This window comes from Equus caballus, chromosome X (assembly GCF_041296265.1).
Source record: "Equus caballus isolate H_3958 breed thoroughbred chromosome X, TB-T2T, whole genome shotgun sequence".
NCBI lineage: Eukaryota > Metazoa > Chordata > Mammalia > Perissodactyla > Equidae > Equus > Equus caballus.
In genome coordinates this window covers 105693884-105721343 of record NC_091715.1, presented here as the reverse complement: position 1 = coordinate 105721343, position 27460 = coordinate 105693884, and the positions used below count along the sequence as shown (strand labels likewise).

The 27460-nt window shown below is 36.0% G+C and overlaps 1 protein-coding gene across 2 annotated transcripts in view; it reads right to left on the bottom strand.

Moving 5' to 3' along the window:
- TBC1D8B (TBC1 domain family member 8B) overlaps positions 1-27460 on the bottom strand; it is a 67656-nt gene that overhangs the window by 8514 nt on the left and 31682 nt on the right. The window contains exons 8-16 of one of the 2 annotated variants that reach the window (XM_023634368.2): positions 26894-27043; positions 26202-26352; positions 25512-25726; positions 9037-9154; positions 7819-8104; positions 6742-6871; positions 6116-6214; positions 1103-1171; positions 698-938 (exon numbers count right to left, since the gene is read on the bottom strand). In XM_023634368.2, the coding sequence (XP_023490136.2) occupies positions 698-938; positions 1103-1171; positions 6116-6214; positions 6742-6871; positions 7819-8104; positions 9037-9154; positions 25512-25726; positions 26202-26352; positions 26894-27043 (1459 nt within the window). The remainder of the gene's footprint in view (positions 1-697; positions 939-1102; positions 1172-6115; positions 6215-6741; positions 6872-7818; positions 8105-9036; positions 9155-25511; positions 25727-26201; positions 26353-26893; positions 27044-27460) is intronic. The other variant, XM_023634369.2, reaches the window with a different exon arrangement.

The window sequence follows — 27460 nt, the reverse complement described above, 5'->3', positions numbered from 1 at the left end:
AATCATTCCAGCAATACAGATTAATTAAGATCAGACATTAGCCAGGGATTAAGATTCAGAAACCTTCTGTTACTCAAGCTAACAGTTAAACTACCACCCAGTCAGCCAGATTCTCTCCACGTGTGCAAGCAAAATACCCTTTATCAGAGGGATAAAACGCTCTCCTGCTGATCTCCCTTCTCCCAACCTCAGATTTTTTTCTTTTGAATGAGGCCTTATACCTCATTTGAGGAGAGAACTCCTCTTCAAGAGGCAATCTCATAAGAAAGCATGTTGGGGTGTCTGGAAAAGCAAAGGAAGGATAAAACTGGTGCACTATCTACAAGTACAATGTTTTTGCTGGATACTTCTCTACCACTTTTCTAGCCTATGTGGTTGGATTTTTACTGAGAGGGAAAATGCTCCTGAAGTATCCATGTGCCCGAGTGTGGGAAAATCAAGACATTTCTTCCCTTCATGTTAACCACCAAAACATCCATATCTAACAGCTTGCTTTTCTGGGAGGGCTGGGCAAAATGAGACCAATATACTTAGATTTAGCAACAAACAGAAAAAGATCCAGTAAATGCTAAAGCTGGAGACAATGTAACTCAAGCTGATAAAACGTGACTAAATTGGCAATAATAGGGAGTAGTAAGTATTTCTAAGGGTACCTTTATTGTTTTTTAGAAAAGAAAATTATTGGATATCATCCTACCAATTGCAGAGGAGAATTCTTTGAAGTTTATAAGGCAGTCAGAGTTTTCATCCAACAATCTGAATGTCCATAAAGCTAGTGAGTCTCTGTTTGCAGAATGAGCCCAGGGACTCAACAAGTGATACAACGCTCTGAACTGCTGGCAGTCAATCTGATACTGTTCCAAATATGGCAGACTGGGGTCATGGTGCTTCAATACTGGGCAACTCAAACACCAATAATAAGAAAAAAACAGCTCTTTCTATTAAAAAAATAAAAAAGGAAAGTCATTAAATCAGAAAAAGTAATTTCATAAGAATTTATCTTTTAAACGTATCTACTAAAATAATTAAAAATATTTAAGAGTGGTGTGGTAAAATTCTGCTAAAAGAGTATTATTTTTCATTTAAAGAAGAACAACAGTACCTTAAAGATGACATAAAGTTCATCCAATTCAGGAAGGCTCAATTTGACATCTTGTGACACAACACGCAACTTTAAAAAAGATAAAGAGCAATTTAGAATTTAACACTTCAGTATAGAAATTCTCTTTGAAACCATTTAGAAATCTCTCTTTGTCAAAATAAAATATTTTTCTTCCAAATTTTTAAAGGAATAAAGAAAGGTAAATGCACTGATTTTGCCCTTTAAAAAGGCTGTACATAGACCACAGTTCAATTCGACTCTGATATGTACTTTGACCTTCCTCTCTTCATACCCAGAAATCACTGCCAAAGGACAGTCACTTAATGTCTATAAATATAAGCAACAGTATTCTAAGTCTCATTCCATATATTGCTCTCTTGCCACTTAAGCAATTTGTTAAGTCATCACGGGGGTTGTCATTAAATACTTCAAAGGCATTTGGAGATGTACATTCCCTGTGTGTGCCAAAAAACATTGTCCAAGAAGTAATAAGCTTAGGAAATATGTTATTTTATCCTGCTCCATGAAGAAGAAGCACTAATGGCACAATAATTTTGGTATTTAAGAATTTAGAAGCAAGGGTAAAGATACAGGCTAGAATTAATGAAACAGCGGAAATTTAAAAAAAAAAAACAGTAGACTCAAATAAAACCAAAGTTGCTCAAGTGACAAAGTAAAGTAGAGAAATATCTGGCAACTGTGATAAAAGAAAACATGAATAAATATTATTGAGAAGGAAAAGGATAATATAAACATAGATATAGAGGCCATTTAAAGTGTTCAGCACATAGAAGGTAGCATTAAATACCTGCTGAATAAATTCAATAAGCTTTATATCAATACATCTGAAAGTCTAGATGAAATGGATAATTCTCTAGGAAACTATAAATGACAAAAATTAAATCAGGAAGAGCAAGCTCTAAATAGAACTGAAAAGGTAATCAAAGATCTGCCTCCTGGGGTGGGCCCCCTTGCCAAGTACTTAAGTTTGTGCACTCTGCTTCGGTGGCCTGGGGTTCACCAGTTTGGATCCTGAGTGTGGACCTACACACCGCTTCTCAAGCCATGCTGAGGTGGCGTCCCATATAGAAGAACTAGAATGACTTACAAGTAAGATATACAACCATGTATTGGGGTTTTCAGAGAGGAAAAAAAGAGGAATATTGCCAACAGATGTTAGCTCAGGGCCAATCTTCCTCGCCAAAAAAAAAATTCACTAAAAAAAAGATCTGCCTTCCATCAAAAGGTAGTAGGTCTAGACAGTTTTACAGGGTCATTTCCTCAAACTTTCAGGTAATAGATAATTTCCTATGTGATCTAAACTATTCCAGAGCATAGAAAAATATGATTTATTCCAAAATTCATTGAATGACATGAGTGCAATTCCGATATGAAAACTAAACTTAGCACACACACAAAAAGAAAACTGTAAGCCAATGTCACTTTAACATAGATATAAAGAACCTAGCTAAACTATTTAGCAAAATTATCAAAAGCAGAATATTAAAAGAATAATACAACATGACCAATAAGATTCATGTCAAGAATCCAACAGAAGTTTAATATTAGGAGTTCTTTAATATAATTTATTACATTAATAAAGTAGAAAAATATATAATCTCAAGATATGGAAAAGTCATTTGATCAAAGTTAACACTCAGTATTGATCTTTTAAAAATGTCCAAAACCTCTTAACTTAGAAATTGAATGAAACTCTTTAATTTTATAAAAGGCACCTTCAGAAATCAATAGCAAACATCATACTTAATCAAATACTAGAGGCATTCCTATTAAATTCAGGAATAAGAAAGGAAGCCTGTGCCCGCTGCTATTATCTAACACCTCTCTGAAGATCCAACCCAATACGACAACACAAAAAAAGTAAAAGAGGTAAAAATATTAGGAAGGGTCAAAACTCTAAGAGTAGAAATCGTATGCTTGTCTATTCGGAAAATTTGAGAAATTAAACCAAAAAAATATTAGAATTAATGAGAGTCAGTACATGGCCACTTAAAAAAGCAACACGTGCAAATCAATAGCTTTTACATACACAGCAATAAACAAATTAGAAAATGTAAAGGAAAAAAGATCACATTCATATTAGTAACAAAACCATAAAATACATTGGTTGTTGTTAGTGCCATTGAGTCAATAAACAGGAGTAGATAAACCCCAACAAGAAATGTATAAGACCTATATGATGAAACTACAAATGCTTACTAAAAGACATTTAAAAAGACATTATTAAAGTGGACATTAAAAAGGAATTTTAAAAGGCTTACTAGATTCAAAATGGACTATAAAGTCACAGTAATTAAAAAACAGTGTGGTGTTGTTGCAGAAGAAAACTACTCCATAAATAAACCCAGTATGCACATAAGTATTTAGCATATGAAAAAGGCAAAGTAGAATACAGCAAGGATGGACTATTCAACAAATGGTATTCAAACAATGGAGTATTTCAGTTGGAAAAAAATACCATTAGAGTCCTATCTCACACTATAAACAAAATACATACTTAAGGTGTATTAAAGATCTAAACATTAAAAAAACCAAAGCAATGCCAGTACTATAAGTCAATATGAGAATGTTCATAAATTATATAATTTTATACAGGGAAAGCCTTGCTAAGTTTGATACGAAATCCATACAACATGTAAGAAAGAGACTTGACTACACAAAAATTTGAATCACATATACTCTGAAATACACCATAAAGAAAAGGAAAGAAGCAACAAGACTGGGGGGAAATATTAGCCAAGGATATAACTGACAAAGAATTAACACCACTAATATACAAAGAACTCCTACAAATTAATAAGAAAAAGACAACCTCACAGAAAAATGGACAAAGGCTATGAACAGGCAATTAAGAAAAGAATGAAAAAGGCTTATTAATAAACACATGTGATCAGTAAAATGAAAATGTGAGATTTGAGTTTTTATCTATCAAATTGACCCAAATTAAAGATTTTTAATATAGTTATGAGTCACTTAACAACGGGGATACACTCTGAGAAATGCATTATTAGGTGATTTCATCGTTGTGCAAACATCAGATAGTGTACTTAAACAAACCTAAGGGCCAGCCTTACTGGCGCAGTGGTTAAGTTTGCACGTTCTGCTTCTCGGCCCGGGGTTCACTGGTTCGGATCCCAGGTGCGGACACGGCACCGCTTGGCATGTCATGCTGTGGTATGCGTCTCACATATAAAGTAGAGGAAGATCGGCATGGATGTTAGCTCAGGGCTAGTCTTACTCAGCAAAAAGTGGAGGATTGGTAGCAATTAGCTCAGGGCTAATCTTCCTCAAAAAAAAAAAAACAAAAAAGGGGTCCGGCCTGGTGGCGCAGCAGTTAAGTTCGCACATTCCGCTTCTCAGCAGCCCGGGGTTCGCTGGTTCGGACCCCGGGTACGGACATGGCACCGCTTGGCAAAAAGCCATGCATGCTGTGGTAGGCATCCCACGTATAAAGTAGAGGAAGATGGGCATGGATATTAGCTCAGGACCAGTCTTCCTCGGCAAAAAGAGGAGGATTGGCAGTAGTTAGCTCAGGGCTGATCTTCCTCAAAAAAAAAACAAAAACAAAAAACAAACCTACATGGTATAGCCTACTACACACCTAGGCTATACAGCACTAATTTTATGGGACCACTATTGTATATGTGATCTGTCACTGACCGAAACATCATTATGTGGCGCATGACCATATCTGATGTTAGTGGGAGTCTGCAGCATTCTTACACACTGTTAGTGGGATTATAATTTGGAACAAATGTTTTGGAGGACAATTTGGCAGGAGCTGTCAATTTTTAAATGGGCACACCCTTTGACCCAGCTTCCACTGCCAGGAATCTACCTTATAGAAATACTCTTACAAATGTGCAAGAATAGATATACAAGGATGTTTAGATAAGGTATTACCTGTAAGAGCAAAAAAAAGAGACATGCTAAATGTATGTCAACAAGGAATATTAAATAAAGTATAGCATATCCACACTATAGTGTATCATTTAGTACATTAAGAAAAGTGAGGTAGATCTTATGTACTAATAGGAAATGACAATAATATATTTCCGAGCGAAGTTGCAGAATAAAGTGACTGGTATGACTTCATTTAAAAAACTATATTATTCCCCCTCCAACACACATACACATTTATGTCTACAGATACATAGAAAAAAGATCTGGAAGGATATATCCCAAATCATTTTAATATTGGTTACTCCTGGGGTAGGGACCTTTATTTTCTTACATTTCTATAATATTTGAAAACTTTACGATGAGCATGTGTTACTTCAGTATTTTCTAAGTTAATATATAAAAACTAAACAAGGAGGCTCCCTGCTAACTATGTCACAATAACATCACTGAATTATTTAATTGGAATCTAAACCCAGAATCTTCAGAAATGTTGATCTTCCCAGATTTGTATCTCTGATGACTTGGCCTTTAAGCAAGCAGGTTTACAAAACAATACGTGCTCATGATAAAAGCTCAAACAGCACAGAAGGACACAGCAAAGGAAGACTCTCCCTCTTGCAAGCAGCAATCTACTAATCCCACCCACCAGAGGCCACCGATATTAACAGCTTCTTATGTAGCCACCCAAATATTAAAAAGGAGAGTATTTAAAACACACTGCTTTATACCTTTTTCACTTTATCTTAGGCATTCAAGGATAATGAGATATATTAACAGCACAGACTACTATGTAGGTCAGCTGTTCTTATTGATGAAGCGCATCACAAATACGTTATGCTTAAATGCCTCCATCACAGCATTCAATTTGAAGGTCAAATAACACAAAACACGTTGGAGAAACCAACATAATTCAACCAGAAGAAAATAACATTTCCTCTCCAAAAATTTACGGTGAGCTAAGCTGTGGCCAGAATCTAGCTCAAAAGTTTAGTTATTTTCATTTTCTTCACATAGAATGATAATTTTTATAGGAAGTTGAAGAAAAAATATTACTGCAATAAAATATTACCCCATTGGGTGGATACTCACCACATTCTGCTTTGTTGTTTCCTCTAGGGTCTGTATCACATACAACCTATTTCGACAGCGCATGCTGTGTATATCTTCATAGCGGATACCACCATATTTCTGCAAGAAATATGATTTCAGTGGATACTCATTCATAATAAACACCACTTCTCTTACAATTGAATTTCATCAGACTCAATTCTCAGAGGCCTTGGTTCTATTTCTAGTTATTTTCCTAACTTGTTCAGTGATGATGCAAATTTTCACCTCCCACATTTCAGTTTTTCTATATATTCACTGAAGAGAATTCCATGTACTATGTGTCTAGACTAAGTACAAGAACATTGACAAAAATTCTTAGTCTCTGAGAATAATTTTCACCTTTTCATATAGTGATAGATATTTAAAAGTAGTCATTATTTGTGAAAGCAAGTGAATATAGTTTCATTTAACGAAAAGCAAACTGAAGTAGAGGAGGCTATGTAACCTAGGAACAGTTCACAGAACTCATTTTTAAAACGAAGTTGGATTTTAATTAAATCTTTACTTGTATTATTATCTTACTCCTAATATATCACTAGAGATATAACTACAGTATTATTTTAAATATGCTATGTAATTGTATTTATGTCATAAAAAAATCTTACCTCATTTGACTCTCTAATCAAATCTGTAATATCCACTCTAACATGACTGCTTTTTTCATCACTCACATTGGAACCCTGCTGAACACTTGAAGGCAATGGGCTATCCTTATTAGTGACATTGTCAAAAAACCTATCCAAAAGTGATAGTAATACTTATTAGTGGAAGGAAAATGCAGAGAAAATGACAGCTAATTTCTCCCTAGTTAGTCAGAGGTTAATTTCAATTGAGAGGACAAGGGACAGTCTTACGAAGAAGTGAAATTTGAAAATGGTTGGGAATCAGGAGGACACGGCAGGGGGAATGGGATGGTGAAGAAATTATTTCAGGGACAGGGAGGAGAGCACGAAGGAAGCAAACAGGCTCAGAGAGCACTTAGCCCAGTAAGGATGGAATACAGCGTATGTAGAAGCATGTAAGGAGAAATAAATTAAGAAAGGTACATTCAGGGCTTAATATAGAATGCCAGAGTGTGGTGTTTATATTTTATGCTGTATATAATGGGATTTGAAATACCATTACAAAAGTTGCCCAATCAAATATTCCTTCATTTAGCATATACAAACATAGTGTGTATACAAATGCGCGCGCGCACACACACACACACACACATAGAAACCCACACATGTGCTCCAATACAAAATAGCATTCATAGACAATGCACTAGGAAAATAAAGCTCAGCCTACCTGATGGAAACGTCCTGATAGTAGAACAATTTTCCCCACTGGATATTTAACATTCTTATCAACTACCCTTTCTCCCTCAAACTACTTTTACACAACAACACTTTATATTCAAACTGGGAGTATGAAAGTCCCAGCATACTGAATCAACAATATTAGTGTAAATGTGTATATAACCTAGTGGTTTACTTCCAAGTGATTTACTTTTGTCATATTCTATTTTAAAACAGAGCAGTGGACTTTAGGTCTAGCTTTTTCATTCAACTAGCTTTGTAGCCTTGGGCAAACTGTCTAAAGTTTCTAGGGCTCAGTTTCCTCATCTGTAAAATAAGGAGAATGAACAACATAATCTCAAAGGGGCTCTCCATATTTAAATGTTATAATTCTTACAGTACCTGTTTAAAGCTGTCACGGCTTCAGCATCATCTTTACATACTAGCAGTTTGTCTAAATTATAGTCAAGTATTGCCAATCCCAGCTGTAAAATGGCCTTTATTCCATCATAGAAGAAACAGTCCACCACATTCACCGCACTTTCAATAGGTAGCACACTAATAAAAAGTGTGAGGAACCATGAGAGAGAAACTGAGGAAAAGAATGTCATATCAGTCATGTATTCTGTCAGCTGGGGAAGGTGATCCCTGATAAGTTCTTCAAAGACTGCCTGATCCACCAAGGCACCTGGAAAACATAAAAAGAAGTTTAAAAATGAACTCCTTTCAAAGGGACATGTTTCCAATACCTTCCCGCTTCTATTAGTATGCTGATATATCTCATTTCCCTTACTTAAATTATGAACTTCTTCAGTACCTTTTCTATATGTCACACATTTATCTGCTAGCAGTGTCATGCATCAAGAAGCACTTGAGAAACTCAATTCAAATTCATTTGAACAGTTACTTATTGAATCTTTATTATGTGCAGAAACCTGTAATAGGTGCTATGAGAGATACACTAATTAATGAAATGGTCTTGTGTTAAAAGAGCTTAATATCTAGTAGAACTTAAGATAAATACACAAGTAACTATAACAAAAGGCAATACAATCAATGAGCTAGCTATGATACTGAAGGCTTATGAGGGTACAAAGGAGAGACCACCTATGGTTTTAAGGTAGGGGATCACAAATCTATAAATATTTGATGGCTGAAGGAAATATCATACAATTAAGAAACTAAGAACTTGATCCTTCTTTTGAAGCTTGCAAATACCTATACAATTCATATAAAGGTGAAGACTTAAAGCTCATTAAAATCTCTCTCTCATCAAGAAACTTAAAAATTTTTCAGTAGCTCTAGATGTTTCATATCACCATTGTTTTAGCAATACAGAGATAATAAACTTAAAATTTCTATTTTATTAAGAAATAGACCAGGTGCTTTATTTTTTAAAAAAGCAACATATGAAACAGTCTTTCCAATCATAGATTCAGTACAAAAAGCTCTTCTCTTGAGCATGTCAATGAATGTGACATTTTGATATTTCTTGCATTTTGTATATTTCAAAACCTAATTAATGTTTTTCCACTTGATAGGTAATTGGATAGACAAGAGACATATAAATTGTTTAGAAAAGAAACATTTGTTTGTATATGTCTATGTGTGTTTTTTTACCAATGATTCGACGATTAAAATAATCAGGTAACATTCGTTCACATACAGCAACCAGAAGCCAAAAAGCTTCTTCCTCTTTTGCATACAGAAGCAACACTGAAGTCAAAATGTTCATTGCCTAAAATTCAAAAGAAAAGAAAAAAATAAATGTTGTTTTGGTAATAATTACATTTCTTCTTCAAACAGTAATTTTCAGTAATAACAACTAGGAAAGTAATCATAGTGCAAACATGAGAACTCTGAGCCAGTCCAAAGCAAAACAAGGTGAAGTCAGGCTAACACTTGCTGATCAGTTATTTCATACAGCAAATTCAAGGAAAATGAAGCAGTAACATCATAAATATAGAAAATAATAAGTAAAACTTCTCTAATTTACACTAATTTCAACAAGTGAAAAATCTTAATTATCACAAATCTGGAAAAAAAGACATAATTTTCAAGGATGTACTCAAATTGAAGAAACAAACTTCACCTGTATTTTCAACTGTCTACAGAAGAACACCCCTAAGATGTCAATCATCCTCAATTGTGTCCAAAACTAAACATCTTCTTTCCCCTATTAAATAGGATTCTCTTCTTTGCTACCCTAATTTTTGATCAGGCTAGAAATCCTTTGTCTGCCACATCCAATTTGTCTTCATGTCCTCTCCATTCCCACTACCACCCTAACTTTCTCCTTCTTCTAACCTATCCTGAGTACAAATGTCAGATCACTACTTTTATACACCATTTGGCCATAGCCCTTATTATAAAGGTAACAAATACAGAATTTGGAAATAATGGATGTGTGTGAAGAAAAATCTCCTGTACCCTACCTACCCAGAGACTACCACTGTTAACAAGCTGATGTATTTTTTTGTGGGTTTTTTTCTCCCTTCCCTTTTCCCCTTCAAAAATTTGGACCAAATTGTACATTAAAGGTTTTTTTTTGGTTTTTTTTTCTTAAGATTTTATTTTTTTCCTTTTTCTCCCCAAAGCCGCCCAGTACATAGTTGTATATTCTTAGTTGTGGGTTCTTCTAGTTGTGGCATGTGGGACGCTGCCTCAGCGTGGTTTGCCGAGCAGTGCCATGTCTGCGCCCAGGATTCAAACCAACGAAACACTGGGCCACCTGCAGCAGAGCACGCGAACTTAACCACTCAACCATGGGGCCAGCCCCTACATTAAAGTTTTATTTTTTCACTTAGTATCATATTTTACATTTCCAATGCCATTAAATATTTCTTCTAAAAAGAGTATTTTTAATGACTGTAAAATAATCTAATAAGTTGAACATACTACAAATTATTTAACCTATTTAACCATTCTACTATTATTGGACATCTAGGTCGAGTCCAATTTTTCACTATTATATATAACACTGCAGTGAATATTTTTGTATATAAATCTTTATCGAGGTGTTTTACTATTTTCTCAGGATACACAGAAATGAAATTATTTGGTCAAAGGATATTATTTTTAAATGACTTAATATTATTGCCAAATGGTATTTCAGAAAGATTGTACCAATTTATACTTCTGACTAATAGTATTTGGAGGTTTATTTCACTGCTTCTTTGTCAATACTAAGAATTAGAATAATTATAATTGTCTTTGCTGATTTGTTACAGAAAATGGCATCTGATGGTTTTAATTTGAATTTCTTTGAGGTTGAACTTTCTTTTTTTAGGCTTTATTATCAATTTGTGTTGTTTGTTTTGTGACTAATCTTTTCATGTCCGTTGTTCATTTTTGTATTTTAATACTTTTCTTATAAATTTGTATATTAAGAATGTCAATTCTTTGTGAGATCTGGCACAATGTTTGACCTCGAGCTCAATTTTTACTCCATCACATTCCTGTTCAAGAAGCCATAATGGGAGGGGGTGTCAGTGAAAATGGGAGAGAAAGCCCCTCTGAAAATGCTCTCCTTTATAAAAGCAACAAGAACACTGGCAAAAAATTGTCAGAATCAATTTTTCAAACTCTGAAAATTAACCAAAAGCTTATAGCAACTCAGGAAGCATTTATTTAATAAAATGGCTGAATCTCAGTAAAAAAGTGAGCTCTGTGGCATTTTAAATTGCCCTATCCCCATCCCCACTCCTCAGCTTTATAAACAGTTGCCTTAAAAACTAACACTCAGCAATCATGGTTGAAGACCAGCACCAGGCAGCCACCAGAGGGAACAGAAAGGGCTTGTAGCTCCTTCAAAGGCCCATTTTCAGAAAATTGTCATTATTTGACCTATCTGTTGGTTCCCTGGAAGACCCCACTTACAAGGCTGTCTTTATTTGACCCGACACAGAGCTCACTCAAGGCAAACAGCCTTCTCCCCAGAGTGTTCCTTGAAAACACTCAGAGGCAGTTGTTGAACATGTGGTTGCCTGAGGCAGTGAATAACAGCTGGGCCAAACAATAGGTTAATAAAGGGCTAAAATGAAAAGCTGGGGAATGAATTATACAAAGGGGACTTTGAAAAGCTCTGACATATTCCTGGGAATCTAGAAGGCCATGTGCATGATATGGCTTTATGCATACCAGAGCTGTATATATGCTCAGGAAAGAACAGAAAATGCCCTAAGCTCTCACCTCTGGCTAATCTTGAGGCTCTGCTCAAGCAGGAAGTGGTAGAGAATAGAAAAACATGGGGAAAAATCAACAAAATCAAAAGTTGGTTCTTTGAAAAGATAAAAAAGATTTAAGAAAACTGAAACACCTTTTGGTAGCCTAACCGAAAAGACAACAAACAGAGAAAGAGGGGGAGAGAGAGAGAGAGCTCAAATTATTAAAATCAGGAAATAGAGAATATTACTACCAACCTTAACAGAAATAAAAAGCATTATAAGGGAATATGATGAACAACTGTATGCTAACAAATTAGATAACCTAGATAAATGGGACAAATTCCAAAAAAAAAATAACTATGGAGACCAACTCAAGAAGAAATAGAAAAATCTGACTAGACCTATAACAAGTAAAGAGATTGAATTAGTAATGACAAAACTTCCCACAAAGAAAACTCTAGGAACAGATGGCTTCACTAGCAAATTCTACCAAATATTTAAAGAAGAATTAATACCAATCCTTCATAAACTCTTCAAAAAATAGGAGAGGAGGAAACACTAACCAGCTCATTCTACGAGGCTCTGATAACAAAACCAGATAAAGACATCACAAGAAGACTATGTGTCAATATATTTTATGAATATAAATGCAAAAATCCTAAACAATCCAGTAATATATAAAAAAAAATTAGCCGGCCTGGTGGCGCGGTGGTTAAGTTCACACATTCTGCTTCCGTGGCCTGGGGTTCGCCAGTTTGGATCCCAAGCAGTGTTGGCATGCCATGTTATGGTAGGTGAAGATGGGCATGGATGTTAGCTCAGGGCCGGTCTTTCTTAGCAAAAAGAGGAGGATTGGCAGCAGTTAGCTCAGGGCTAATCTTCCTCAAAAAAAAAAAATTACACACCAAGACACAGTGAGATTTATCCTGAGAATACAAGAGTGGTTCAACATTTGAAAATCAATCAACACAATACACAATATTAATAAAGGGAAAAAATCCCATGATTATGTCAATAGACACAGAAAAAGTGGGTGACAAAATCCAACACCTTTCATGACAAAAACACTCAACAAACTAGGAATATAAGGGAACTTCCTCAACCTGATGAAGAGAATCTACAACCCTCCACACCTAACCTCATACTTAATGATGCAAGACCAATTGCTTACCCCTTAGATAAATAACACGACAAGAACATGCATTTTCAGTATTGCTCTTCAACACTAAACTGAAGGTTCTAGCCATATCAATTAGGCAAGAAAAAGAAAAAAGGCATCTAGATTGGAATAGAAGAAGTAAAAACATCACTATTCAGATTCCATGACTTGTATATAGAAAGTCTTAGGGAATTCACAAAAAAATCTACTAGAACTAACAGGCTCAGCAAGGTTGCAGTATACAAGATTAATATATACAAAAATCAATTGTATTTCTATATATTGGCAATGAACAACCCAAAAATAAAATCAAGAAAACAATTCCATTAACTATCAAATAAAATATAATATCAAATAGAATAAAATATTCTAATATCAAATAATAGAATAAATAAAATATCAAACAAGATAAAGAATATCAAAATATCAAAAAGAATAAAATACTTAGAAATAAAATTAACAAAGGAAGAACCAAGCTTACACACTGGAAACTATAAAACAACCTTGAATGAAATTTAAAAAGAACCAAATAAATGGAAAAGAAAGACATCCTGCATTCATGGATTGCAAGACAATCTTGTTAATATACAGTATTCCCCAAGTTGATCTACAGATTCTATGCAATGACTATCAAAATCTCAGCTGGCTTTTTCTTTTTTTTTTTCAGAAATTGACAAGCTGATTCTAAAATTCATATGGAAATGCAAGGGACCCAAAAATAATCTTGGAAAAGAATAAAATTAAAGGATTCACATTTCCTGTACTCAGAACTTACTACATGACTATAGTAAAAAAGACAGAGTCGGGGCTGGCCCTGTGGCTGAGTGGTTAAGTTTGCGTGCTCTGCTTCAGCAGCGCAGGGTTTTGTGGGTTCGGATCCCGGGCATGGACATGGCACCGCTCATCAAGCCATGCTGAGGCAGCATCCCACATAGCACAACCAGAAGGACCTACAACTAGTATATATGACTATGTACTGGGGGGCTTTGGGGAGAAGAAGGAGAGGAAAAAAAAGAAGATTGACAACAGATGTTAGCTCAGGTGCCAATCTTTAAAAAAAGGGTATCTCTTAAAAAAAAAAAACAACAGTGTGATACTGGCATAAGAACAGAAATATAAATTAATGGAATAGAATTGTGAGTCCAGAAACAGCCCCTGACATTTACGATCAATTGATTTTCAACAAGGATGCCAAAGCAATTCAATGAGTGAAACAATGGTTTTTTCAACAAATGGCACTGGGACAACTGGTTATCTACAAGTAAAAGAATGAAGCTGGACCCCTTCCATAGAGTATACACAAAAATTAACAGGAAATGGCTGAGAGGCCTAAATTTAAGCATTAAAACTATGAAACTCTTAAAAGACAATATAGGAGTAAATCTTTTTGACCTTGGATTAAGCAATAGCTACCTAGATATGACATCAAAAGCACACACAACAAAAGAAAAATAGATAAATTGGACTACATAAAAATTAAAACTATTATGCTTCAAAGAACATCATCAAGAAAGTGAAAAGACAACCCACATAATAGGAGAACAGTTTTGCAAATGTTATATATTATAAGGGATTTGTATCCAAAATATATAAAGAACCATTGCAACTCAACAATAACAAGATAAATAACCCAATTTTAAAAATGGGCAAAGAGGGGTCTGGCCCCATGGCCTAGTGGTTAAGTCCAGTGTGCTCTACTTCAGTGGCCCAGGCTCAGTTCCCAGGCATGGATCTATACCACTCGTCAGTGGCCATGCTGTGGCAGTGACCCACATATAAAGGGGAGGAAGACTGGCACCGATGTTAACTCAGGGCTGATCTTCCTCAAGCAAAAAAAGAGGGAGATTTGCAACAGATGTCAGTTCAGGGCAAATCTTCCTCAGCAAAAAAAATAAAATAAAAAATAAATAAAAATGGGCAAAGAATTTGAATAGACATTTCTCCTAAGAAGATATACAAATGGCCAATAAACATATTAGGGAAATGCAAATCAAAACCACAATGAGATACCACTTCATATTCAGTAGGATGGCTATGTAGGGGATCAGAACTGGCCACCCTGACATATGTCTCTTTGGCTTATTGTTAAGAACAAAAGACTCCAAAACAAACTTTGACCTTCCCCCTCTAACTGCCTAAAAGAGTTTAAGATAAAAGCCCTGTGTCCAGGACAGGCCATCATCATAGATAACTCTGGGTTTCGGTAGATTGTGAGGATCCTTGCTAAGCCCATTTTTTTTTTTTATTAATGTTATGATAGATTACAACCTTGTGAGATTTCAGTTGTACATTATTGTTAGTCATGTTGTGGGTACACCACTTCCCCCTTTGTGCCCTCCCCCCACCCCCCCTTTTCCCTGGTAACCACCGATCAGATCTCCTTGTCAATATATTAACTTCCACCTATGAGTGGAGTCATATAGAGTTCGTCTTTCTCTGACTGGGCTAAGCCCATTTTTATCAAAGTTTTATCTACCAAACATTTGCTTTTCCATTTCCATGTGAATTGCCTTCCTCCTCTTTGAAGTCTCAAACCATTACCCCTAACATCCTCCTTTGTATTTAGCTGAAGATGGTATTTAAGGGGACAGCCTCAGCCATTCTGGCTGAGTTCCTCAGTTTTCCTGGGTTTTTCCCATGTATACATGTTATAAAGCTTTGTTTGATTTTCTCCTCTTATTCTGTCTCATGTCAATTTAATTCATAGACCAGCCAGAAGGACATAGAGGGCAGAGGAATTGTCTTCCTCCCATACAGTTAGGCAACTTGAACAGGATAAAAGTTAATTGGCTGGACACTGCTCACTCCTGGACTACTGCAGCTGAGAGATCCTGGACCCCTGACAAGACCCAGCAGGAGATAAGACTTCTTACCACATTAGTCTCCTGGATCTCTGCCAGCTGGGTCCAATGGAAGCAAGAATGGTGAGTTTTGTTTCCTTTTCTAAATTTAGATTAGGAGGACAAAATACTGGTGAAGCTAGACTCAGTGACTCTAGGAAATCTGGTTTGAGTACTCATTGGTTAATTGACCCTTTTCCTCCCAGAGATGGTCACTATTTTTCCTTGTCTCTGTCTTCTGTGTCATTTGTCATAAAAAGGAAAAACCATAAGGCAAGACAGAGGCATCTCTATAAGCCTGTTGTCTTTGCCAGTCCCGCATTAAATGTTGCAGTGGGTTATGAGTGGTTTTTTTTGTCTTGTTCTATGTCTTGAGAATGTGGCTTTGTGACCATTTTGGTCTCTGCCATCTGGAGGATGCACGTACTGGCATGCATCTTGCTGGCCAGTCGAATAGACTGGGGTTCCAAGACACTCTCTCCTTGTCCAGCTATGTCAGCTCTCAAGTGAGTTTGTCATAAGCGATCCCAACTGCTTTCATTAGGGGCCTTTGTCATTTCAACTTTCGTTGCTTCTTAGTACACTCTGCCTGTGCAATGAAGGCCTTTGCTTTCTTAGACTATTTTTGGGACCGAACTTTCTGGATCTGTTTTGGTGATGCCTCTTGCCTCCATGGTTAAGCTTATTGGTGTGAGTCACTGTTAAGATTCTACTCGTCAATATGGCCAGATATGGATCATTTAAATTGGAAAAACTTCTGGGGGCTGGCCCCATGGCCTACTGGTTAAGTTTGGTGCCTTCTGCTTCACCAGCCCAGGTTCATATACCAGGTGTGGACCTACATCACTTGTCAGTGGCCATTCTGTGGCAGTGACCCACATACAAAATAGCAGAAGATTGGCACAGATGTTAGCACAATGTAAATCTTCCTCAAGCAAAAAGAGGAAGATTGGCAACAGATGTTAGCTCAGGGCAAATATTCCTCAGAAAAATAAAATAAAAAAATTGGAACAACTTCTAAATTAGAAAAAAAAACTTTTTGATGGCTCTTGTCATAATTGTTTTATTGGTACCTATAACAAGGCCAAATTAAAAAAGGAAGTACAAAAAAATAATGACTAGCCTTAAGACCCTGACTTGGGCTACAATTGAACTGAGAAAATGTAAAAGTATAGATGTTGATAAGATTATAAAGGTTGGAATGCTTGAGTTAATTTTATATAAAGAGATTATATCAACTTTGCCTGAGTATGTTTTAAAATGTCTGACTGGGAATGCTTCCCTTATCCAAAATAATAAGACCATGACCCATTGATAAAGTCCTTATAAAAACTACAATTAGAGGTATAAGTGTTGATGAAATTTTGTAGAAAACCTGATATATTTACGGACTTTAGGTAAAGTGATTGTATCTCTTTTTGGCTGATTATATTACAGATTGTATTGTGGGGACAGACATTGTGTCTCACTGGGGGACGTTTCCCCTGCCTAATTGTAAAACAGCATATAAATCTGCCCTTCAGACAATGTTAATTAAACATGCTTAAGGGAAGTTAATAGGGTTGCCTGATCACACACTGTATGAGGTAAAAACTAGAGGCTAATACCAGGTGCTAATAAATAGGATAATATAAGACACCAATCCCCCCAAGGCAAATTGGTCTAGGGTTAAATTCTACAGTTAAAAGAAAAGGGAATCTTTGTTAAATGCTTTGTGCAGACTTTGTAAAGGTGCAATACGTCATCCTGAAGTTTTAGAACATAAAAATATTTAATGCACCTCAAGTCAATAAAATTCCCCTGATATAAAAAAAGCAATTGGAAAAATGTAGCTGGAAGGGTGGGTCAACCTCTTTTTGTCATTCAAACTGTAATCCAGTTCTTAGGGGAACTGGAAGCAATTGTCTTGCAAATCTCTGCAAGGCTGGAAGCATGGCTCTAGAAAGCAATTCAAAGTTCACTTGTCCTTTGGCAATCCCAAAGCCTCCTCTGTTCCTCTCAAAATGCTCCTAGGTATTAACTGAGATAAAAGATTGAGACACAAGAAACTGATAATGCAAATATGCCCAAAAACACCATCTTGAAGAAAGCTTTACTGCTTTCTCTGCCTTTATGATGCAGATTTTCTACTCCCATCTTCTCTAGGACCTGAGAACCATTCGCTGAGATGCAAATGTTTCTCAAAAACTAGTGAGTTTTATATTGCAACTGATTCATAACAAAAATTTAACTAAAGCTATAAGGTCTCTGTGTCTACCTGTGTGTTCACGTATGTCTATATGTATATGTTGTAAATGTGAGATATTTTTCTACCTCCAGATGGCATGGCCAAAATTAAGAGCTCTGTCTAGTTGGCTTAAAGTAAGCACTTACAGAAATTATTTCTAAATGTAAAAGAAACTATCCCAAATGTCTTTCAAGATAAGGTGATATGAAATAAGCCTTGGTGAATGAAAGCTTAAGTTTGTTGGTTTGACTAAAATAGACATGTCCTCATGCTTATCAGCATTGGACACGACGTAGACATGCAGCCTGGGTTCACTAGTGAAATAAACTCATGTTATCCCTGTTACAAATCTGTCAACAAAAATAGCTTAAAATGACAGCTAATTTTGACTAAAGTCTCATGAAGTTTTCGTGGGTTATCTAAAGATAACTGTTGGGAACAAATGATTTAGATGTAAGTGAAATAAGAGTTTATGGGTAAACTTTTAACAATAATTATAGTTTATGGCATGTATATATAAAATAACTTCCAAAATCTCTTTAGTAAATTAAAACTTCGAAGTTTTGCTCAATTAAATTGAATGGTGGAAAATTCATACAATATCTGTTATTTCTAAATTAATTAAAATATTAGACACTAATTATTAAATATAAGTTTTCTACTCAGCTTCTTAGTACAAAAAAACTAAAAGTGATTGGGTCTATTAGTAAACATCTCTTGTATTTATTGAAAGATTATACTATGAAGTAACATGTTTCTAGAAATTATGAAAAGTGTTTATAAATTTTACAAGCCACAGAATGCTAATGTAAAAGACAGTCTATGATTGCTTACTTCTTAGTTTTCACTAAAATTAAGGTCAGAAGGGTTAGAGATTTAAATTAATATATGTGATTAAAATTACTAAAAATTAATAAGGGAAATATCTTTGTATTGAAGGAAAGTAAAATATGTATTCAGTAAAGAAGGTATAAAAAATGGAAATATTTTTGTTTGTTTGGTTAAGAAAGATAAATTTGTCCTAAAGTACTAGAAGGGAAGAAAAAAGGCATGGGACAAATTCCGAATGTAAAAAAAAGTTATAGAAGGTTTGTAGAGGAGGAACTCCGAGGAAAGAGTTGTACATGGTCAACCTGGCTAAAAAAATTTTTTTTAAAGACTGGCACTGGAGCTAACATCTGTGGCCAATCTTCTTGTTTTTTTCCTTCTTTTTATTCCCAAAGCCCCCCAGTACATAGTTGTATATTCTAGTTGTAGGTCCTTCTGGTTGTGCTATGTGGGGATGCAACCTCAACATGGCTTGATGAGCAGTGCCATGTCCATGCCCAGGATCCAAACTGGCAAAACCCTGGGCCGCTGAAGAGGAGCCTGTGAACTTAACCGCTCAGCCACAGGGCTGGCCCCCAAGTTGGCTAAAATTAAAATGAATTTAATTAAATAAATGACTTTTAATATCAAAAGTAAGCTAGTACAAAATTAGAATTTGTTTTTTTCCCTCTCCTAAAAGGATAATTTTCTTAAACTTTTAGTTTGCTCTGGATAAAGAGATTATAAAAGGCTTTTTCTTTGATTTTATGCTTTATCAAAATAAATTTCCCGTATTATCAGGTCTTTAATCAAAGGTACTAAGGTTTTTCTTACAGCTATTTAATCTACATTCAACTAAAAATCTTTAATTGTCACCGTGGTTAAATGGATAACTAAGCATTGTTTCATACAGACCTATGAAATTTGTGGGTAAATGTTATTAATATAAGTGTTTAAAAAATTATATAACATTCCTAAAATTCTGCTCTGTCTTGGTTATCAGTCATAATTCTAGTTATTACCTTAAAGTATTGTATGTCATAAAAATAACCAAGTTTCTCTGTCAATTGTCATCTTTAAGTCTTTTGTCATTAACAGACAGTTATTGTTTTACTCTGATGCTTTTGCAAATATGTTTTCATCTTTGGAAAGATTCATTGAGAGGACTCTGACACTTCCTCTAGAATACAGGATTCTGATAAATTTTTAGATCATAAAACTGGGCAAAAAATTACAGAACTCTAAGAGAGAAACTGATAACTTCATAAAACTGCTATCAGAAGATCAGGATCAAGAGTTGATTACATGGGGATGAATAAACTGATGAGAATGATCTGAATTTTTATGACTTTTCTTTAAAATATTGCTGATTTTTAATGTCTTGCTTTTCCAGATTAAAAAGAAAAGAAAACAAAAAACTTCTTTTTCCTCTTAAGCTAACTATAACTTGTAACAATTTGGTAAGTTGTACATTTCTAAACAGAATTGAAACATTTATCTTTTTCTCCCTACCTGATCCCTCCAGAATTTAAAAACTCTTAGCAAGTAAATATTTTTATTTTCATGGCAATATAGTTATATACATAAGTTCAATAAGAATCTGTTCTCCTTATAACAGGACACAACTGAAATCTTCAGTTATACTACCAAAGATTTGACTGGAATGAAATATTTGAGAGAAACAGGCATAAACTCAGATATGACCAGACAGCTTTTGAAAAACAAAGATTGGACTTTATGAAATAAAGCCCCTTGGAAATATTGGCCTGGTAGCTTGCTTACAGGGTTTCTATCCACCTTACCAGGTGAGTAAAGAAGGTCACTTCTCTGACAGGTGCAAGAAACCTCAGAATATTTTGGGAAACCTCAAGAGAAGAAAAAAATTCACCAAAATCTATAGGTATGACAGATGAATTCTGACAAGTCTTTGGTTTGGTTTTCTTGGCCTCAAGAGGCCTATAAAGTTCAATCTGATATTCCTTATGAAATGTTGCAACAAAACAGATTTAAAGCTTCCTATGTGATCAATTGCTATTCTTGTTGTACTTATGTAAATAATTGGGCCAAGTTTATTGAAACTAGACTAATTTTTCCAACCAATGAGTCTTAATTTAGCTATCTTTGGTAAAAATGAGGGTGATTTTAGAGAAAAAAATATGTTTCAGAAAAAATATAACACACAATTGTGGATATTAGATTCTAGTTCTCTTAATTGTCTTTGAGATTTTTGTTTTCTACTTGTAAAGTGGACTGGATCCTGAATTCTTCTAGTTTCCTGAAATATCTGACTACAAATCTCCAAACTAATGTTTTCAATTTTTTCCATCATTTTCATTTGAAATCACTGAGAACTAAAACCACCCTTGTTCCTAAAGCCCTGCAAAATAAAGCTGGATAAGTTGATATAAACTTGAGATCACAAAAATAGTATGCCTGTTGCTATGTAAGCCACTCAAAAGGATACCTGAACACCAAGTGACACCATCAGAGACATTTCAAGCTGCAAAAGCTGCTTCAATCCTGACATTTAAAAATCTTGACAGACTGTTCCCAGGGCTCAGAATCTGGTTTATAGTTTTCTCCACGCATTAACCTTGTTTCCCTTTTTGTTTCCATAGAAATGCTTCTTGTTAAATACCTGATTGCTTACTTAAACAATATAGGCTTAACTTTGGGAGCCCACCTGCACCACCATCTCCTAAATGAATTTAACTGGAGTGATCTACCAACTCAGCTTCTAGACTATGAAACTTCTTAAAGTTTCAAAGGTGGGATTGTGGGGGATCAGAATTGGCTACCCCAACATTTTGGCTTGATTATTTTTAAGGACAAAAGACTCTGAAACAAACTTTGACCTTCCCCAACAACTGCTTCAAAGAATTTAAGATAAAAGGCCTGGGGGCCGGTCCAGTGGCACAGCAGTTAAGTGCGCACATTCTGCTTCTTGGTGGCCCATGGTTTGCCAGTTCAGATCTTGGATGCGGACATGGCACTGATTGGCACACCATGCTGTGGTAGGCGCCCCACATATAAAGTAGAGGAAGATGGGCACAGATGTTAGCTCAGTGCCAGGTTGCCTCAGCAAAAAAGAGGAGGACTGGCAGTAGTTAGCTCAGGGTTAATCTTCCTCAAAAAAAAAAAAAAAAGAAAAAGATAAAAGGCCTGTCCTCAGGACAGGCCATCATCATAGATGACTCTGGGTATTGGTAAATGGTGACAGTACTTGCTAAGCCCATTCTTATCTAAGTAATGTCTATTAATCATTTGCTTTTCCATTTCCTTGTGAATTGCCTTCCTCCCCTTTGAAGTCCCAAACCACTATGCTCAACATCCTTCTTTGTCATTAGCTGCAGATGGTATTTAAGTTGACAGCCTCAGCCATTCTGGCTGAGTTCCTCAGTTTTCCTGGGTTTCTCCCACATATACATGTTACAAAGCTTTGTTTGATTTTCTCCTGTTATTCTGTCTCATGTCAATTTAATTTCTAGACCAGCTAGGAGGACCTAGAGGGTAGGGGAATTGTCTTCCTCCCTTACAGATATAATCAAGAGAGACAATAAGAAGTGTAATCGAGGATTTGGAGAAATTAGAACCCTTATACATTGCTGGTGGGAATATAAAATGGTGCAGTCTCTTTGAAAAATATTTTGGCAGTGCCTCAAAATGTTAAACATAGAGTTTCCATATAACTCAGCAATTCTACTTCTAGATATATATCCAAAAAATTAAAACCAATGTTTACACAAATAGCTGTACATGAATATCCACAGCAGCAATATTTGTAACAGACAAGACATGGAAACAACCCAAAAAACCCATCAACTGTTGAATAAACAAAATGTGATATATCCATACAATGGAATATTACTCAGCTCTAACAAGAAACGAAGTACTAACACATGCTACAACATGGACCTTGAAAACAATATGCTAAGTTAAAGAAGGCAGACATAAAAGACTACATATTGTATCATGCCACTTAGATAAAATGTCCACAATAGGCAAATCCATAGGGACAGAAAAGCAGAGTGACTGCCCAGGGTTGTGGGTAGGGAGAAATGGGGAATAACTGCTAATATATATGGGGCTTCTTTTTGGGGTGATAAAAGTGCCTGGAATTCGATACTGATGATGGTTGCATGACTTTGCACATTTAATAAAAAACACTAAGGGGCAAATTTTGTGGTATGTGAGTTATATTTCTAGAGGGAAGGGATGGGAAGGGAAGGGGGCAGGGGGGAGTGGAGGGGGAGAAGAGGAGAGGGGAGGGGGGAGGAGAGGGGGGAGGGGAGGGGAGGGAAGGAAGATAGATCTGATAGATGGAAGGAAAGGAGGCAGGGAGGGGGGAAGGAAGGAAAGATAAATAAAGCAAGCTAGTCAGCTAGCCATAATGAGTCAGTATGGCTCACATGGGTTTTTGATCAAAAGTAATAAAACTTGTTTACCATATTAAATTCAAACTCTTCCTAGGCTTGAAAGAGTCTCTATGACCTTGTCCCACACAAACTTATTTACTTCTTGATTGCAACATGAACCTAGCGAGTCTGATCTCCATGGAAGGCTTATTGTTGCCTGAACGGTGTTGTTTACATTGTTACCTCAACTCGGATTAACTTTCCTCTGGTCTTCCATGTTTCTAACTTTGCTCTTAGCTTTTAGAAGTCAAAATCAAGCACTGCCTACTTTGAAGCTGCCTCTAAACTACTGCAAATAGATAATATTGCAGGCAGGCTCTGTGACTGTAAGCTCTTTGAGAAAAGATGCATTATGCTTCTTTTGTACCTTTCAGAGATGCTAAAATATGCGAAATACTTGTCATTTAGATGATCCATTCACTTAAATTGCTTTTCAAAAAAAATTCCCTATTGTTAAATTTCTACTGATAGATAGGATTTATATGTAATTATTATGGGTGCTCAACCCATTATAAATGAATGTGTGGTGAGGAGAGTACTAGTTATCCACCATAATCCAATCTCCCCTTCTTCCATAGTCTCTGGATGTATGTATGCTCAGCTACACTACATTTTGCAGATTTCTTTGTGAATAGATGTGGCCCTGAGACCAAGATCCTTCAATAGAATGTGGATGAAGTAATCTGTGCACCTTCCAGGTCTAGCTGATAAAATCTCCCACAATTGTTTCTCCATGCTTTCTTCTCCATCCTGTGAATAGTAATGGCAATGAAAGAGCACCTTGGAAACCATGTTTTGCAGATGACAGAGGCCTGCTGTCAGCCTACGTCTCAGAATAATCTCATGGAGGAGAGCTGCCTACTGACTTGAATACTCGCCCTCCTCGGTTTATTCCTTTAAGTAAAATTCTATTGTGTTTGAGTTCTTACCTGTTTGACATTATATTTGTGTTAGCGGTCTATCATACACCAGGAGTGTGCTCCTAAAGGACTCTTTTTTAATGATTCCTCCACTGCCTACAAAATAAAATTCAAACTCCTGGCCTATCCCAATCTACCTTATTGATTTTTTTCTCCAACTATTCACTTCATTCACCCTACACTTCTATACAGAACATGGGCCTATATACATTCCACATTTACCTCTGTCTGTGTTTGGTTACACTGATCCCTTCACCTGGAATGTTTTTTCATTCCCTCTCCATACATCCAAAATTCACCAATTTTTCGAAACCTACAAATACTAGCTCTTCCATGAAGCCTCTGATTCCTCCAGATGAAAATAATTTATCCCTATTGTAAATCCTGAGGGGACTTTCTATTTCTCTAAAAATTTTTCTCATTTGTTTTTTATTTGCTAATGAATATGTTTTAATACTGTCGGGGATCAGAATTTGCCACCTCAACATGTGTGTCTTTGGCATGAGGATTATATTTGGCTGGTTATTTTTGTAAAAACTGCAGACATGGAAAAAGCTCTGAAAACCAAGCAGAAGTTACCCTTTGTAAGAGATATTTACATTTGTAAGGGAAATATCCATTTGTAAGGATATCTGCCTCTCTGTACCAGGAAGAGGTGGATGACTTTATCTCTAGAAACTCTTATCAATGTGGAAGGCAAGGACTTAAATCTGTACAATAAGCTTACTCTTGTATACTGTGCTTCTCTGGTAATCTCCAGTAACTGACTCCTGCCACTCCCAACATCCTCCTTTGTCTTTAGCTGAAGATAGTATTTAAGGTAGCGACCTCAGCCATTCTGGCAAGTTGCTCAGTTTTTTCTGGGTTTCCTCCATGTATACATGTTATAAAGCTTGGTTAGATTTTCTCTTGTTATTCTGTCTCAAGTCAATTTAATTGGTAGCCCAGCTAGAAGGACCTAGAGGTCTTGTCTTCCTGCCCTACAATACCTACGAGTCTATATACTTTTAAGGGCAGGATTCTTATCTGATTCACCTTTATACAGTCTTAAGCAACTAGCACAGTATCTCTTACAGAGCAGGAATTCAATAAATCTTTGTTAAATGTAAAAGAAAAATGAATTAACAAAGTATCAATTCTATTAGGTATTCCTACTACCATTCTACTTAGATTAAAAGAATCCACTATCAGGGTTGGCCCGGTGCTGTAGTGGTTAAGTTCACACGTTCTGCTTTGGCAACCCTGGGTTTGCATGTTTGGATCCCAGGCGCAGATCTAGCACTGCTGGTCAAGCCATGCTGTGGTAGCATCTCGCATAAAATAGAGGAAGATTGGCACAGATGTTAGCTCAGTGACATCTTCCTCAAGCAAAAAGAGGAAGACTGGCAACAGATGTTAGCTCAGGGCCAATTTTCCTCGCATACACACACACAAAAATCCACTATCAATCTCAGCCCAACCTCTGTCCTTATTATCACAGTTTTCAAATTAGTAGAGTTGGATTTAATGTGATTTTACCATTTGGAACATGTACACAGTTGGGCTCATGATGAAGTCATACCTGGCAGTATCCAATTTTGGGATTCCTGTATGCATAAGCAGTGAGTACCCGCCTCAGAGCAGATATGCCAGTGTCACTCTGAAAGGCTGGGTGCTCAGGGAGGGAGCGGCGCAAATCACGTTCAATTTCTTCAGTAGCCAAGTTGCTGGTCCCTAAGGACTGCTCAACCACTTCAGCATAATAGCCGGGATTAGCAGCCATGTCATTAACAGCACCTGTAACATACAAAAGAACAGGAATATAATAAAGCTACTATGTGCATATATACATGAAGAATTGAATTACCTTTAAATTTAGCTTTATGCTCAAGTGATATCTGAGTACAAACAAAAGAAAAGAAAAAGCTTCACACTAGAATCTATAACATCAGGACACTAACCTTATCCAACAAAATAACATTTTCATGAAATGTTTTTTTCCCCTTAACTTTCCTTTGACACTACAGATGGAGATTCTGCCCCCTCCAATTAGTCATATCTTGCCTAATAAACTAATCTGCTCACACAATGGACGTGTGGATATAGTACACATAACTATCTTAACCTTACTCTCTTTGACTAGTCTGAACTCATGATGATTAAGACTTTGTCCTAGCCATCTTTGTAATTATTTTTATTTAGTTTAGTGCGTAACTCCTAGAAGGGGCATAGTTAATGTCTGTTAAATGAATAAAGTGAATAAATGTAATACCTGAAAAAAGCATCCAGAGCTCTCCTCTTAAGGTCTCTGGAATCCCTCGTACAACCAGATCTCGAGTCTTTTTGGTCCGAAACATGCTAACACCACGCCCACATTCTGCAAATAGGATGTTCCATGACTGTTCCTTCATCTTTTCTTTTAACTATAACAAAAAAACCAAAGCAACTAAGGTGAGAAAGTAACTTCTTTCAAACAACTTGATAACTCTCTTCACCATGAAACAATACCTACGGAAATCAATAACACAGAAAGTCAAAATCAGTATTCACAGAGGGGCCAAACACTGGACCACTGTCATCGTGAAAATCTTTTAAATCCATGTGAGCAAAACAGCTTTAATTCACTATTTTAATTCTTAGCTAAACTCACATAAAAATGGGAAAAGCATGACACTTAGGCGGTAAAGCTTTGAACCATCATTCTCCCCAAATTACCTCAATTAGGATTGATTATTAGAAATCTACACAAATAAAACTCAATGTTCAACTTTCACCTTTTATCTTAGTTCTTGATAATAATCCTTTTATGTAAGGAACCAAACAAGTCACACAGTAGCACCTGCTGGAAAACCTTTTCAAGCCCAAACGAAGAGTTTTCAGATGTAGTACTTTTTAGTCTGCTTTAAGATTTTTATTTTTGATCAACTGTTTCAGTCCAGAGATTTAAATATTTTGTTTTCCTACCATTTTGGTATTAAGAGTCTCCAAATTCTGAGGGTGAAATACCGTCATTAAGGCTTCGGTGTTCACAGTTTTACTGCATTCTCTCTGACATGTCAAAGATCGTACCTCAATATTATCAGATGGGTCTGTAGAATCAGAACTAATTGGAACCTAAAAAAGAAAGAATGTAAATTGTTCTAAATGTATGTTTAAAAGTTTGTGCGAGAAGGAAAAGTGCTAATGCTTTATCCGTTACTTATAAACCACAATCTATATAAATAATAATATTAAAGCAATATCTCAGAGAGACATTGTTTTTCTATCAAAATTAGAGATGGCAACAAGCCAACTTCTGGAACAGCAAACTCAGGACCTTAAGTGAACCCACTCCCCTACAAAAGCAACAAAATTCTGGCAAAACTTTGAAAAAAATAGTTCAGAACATTGGAAATTAATCAAAGGCACAGAATAAACTGAAAACCATCAACTCAAGCAAAACTAATGAACCTCACTAAGAAGGCCAGAGTTTGCGAAGTTTTAACTTGAGGCTATTACCATCCCCACTCCCTCCCAAGCTCTACAGTGTGG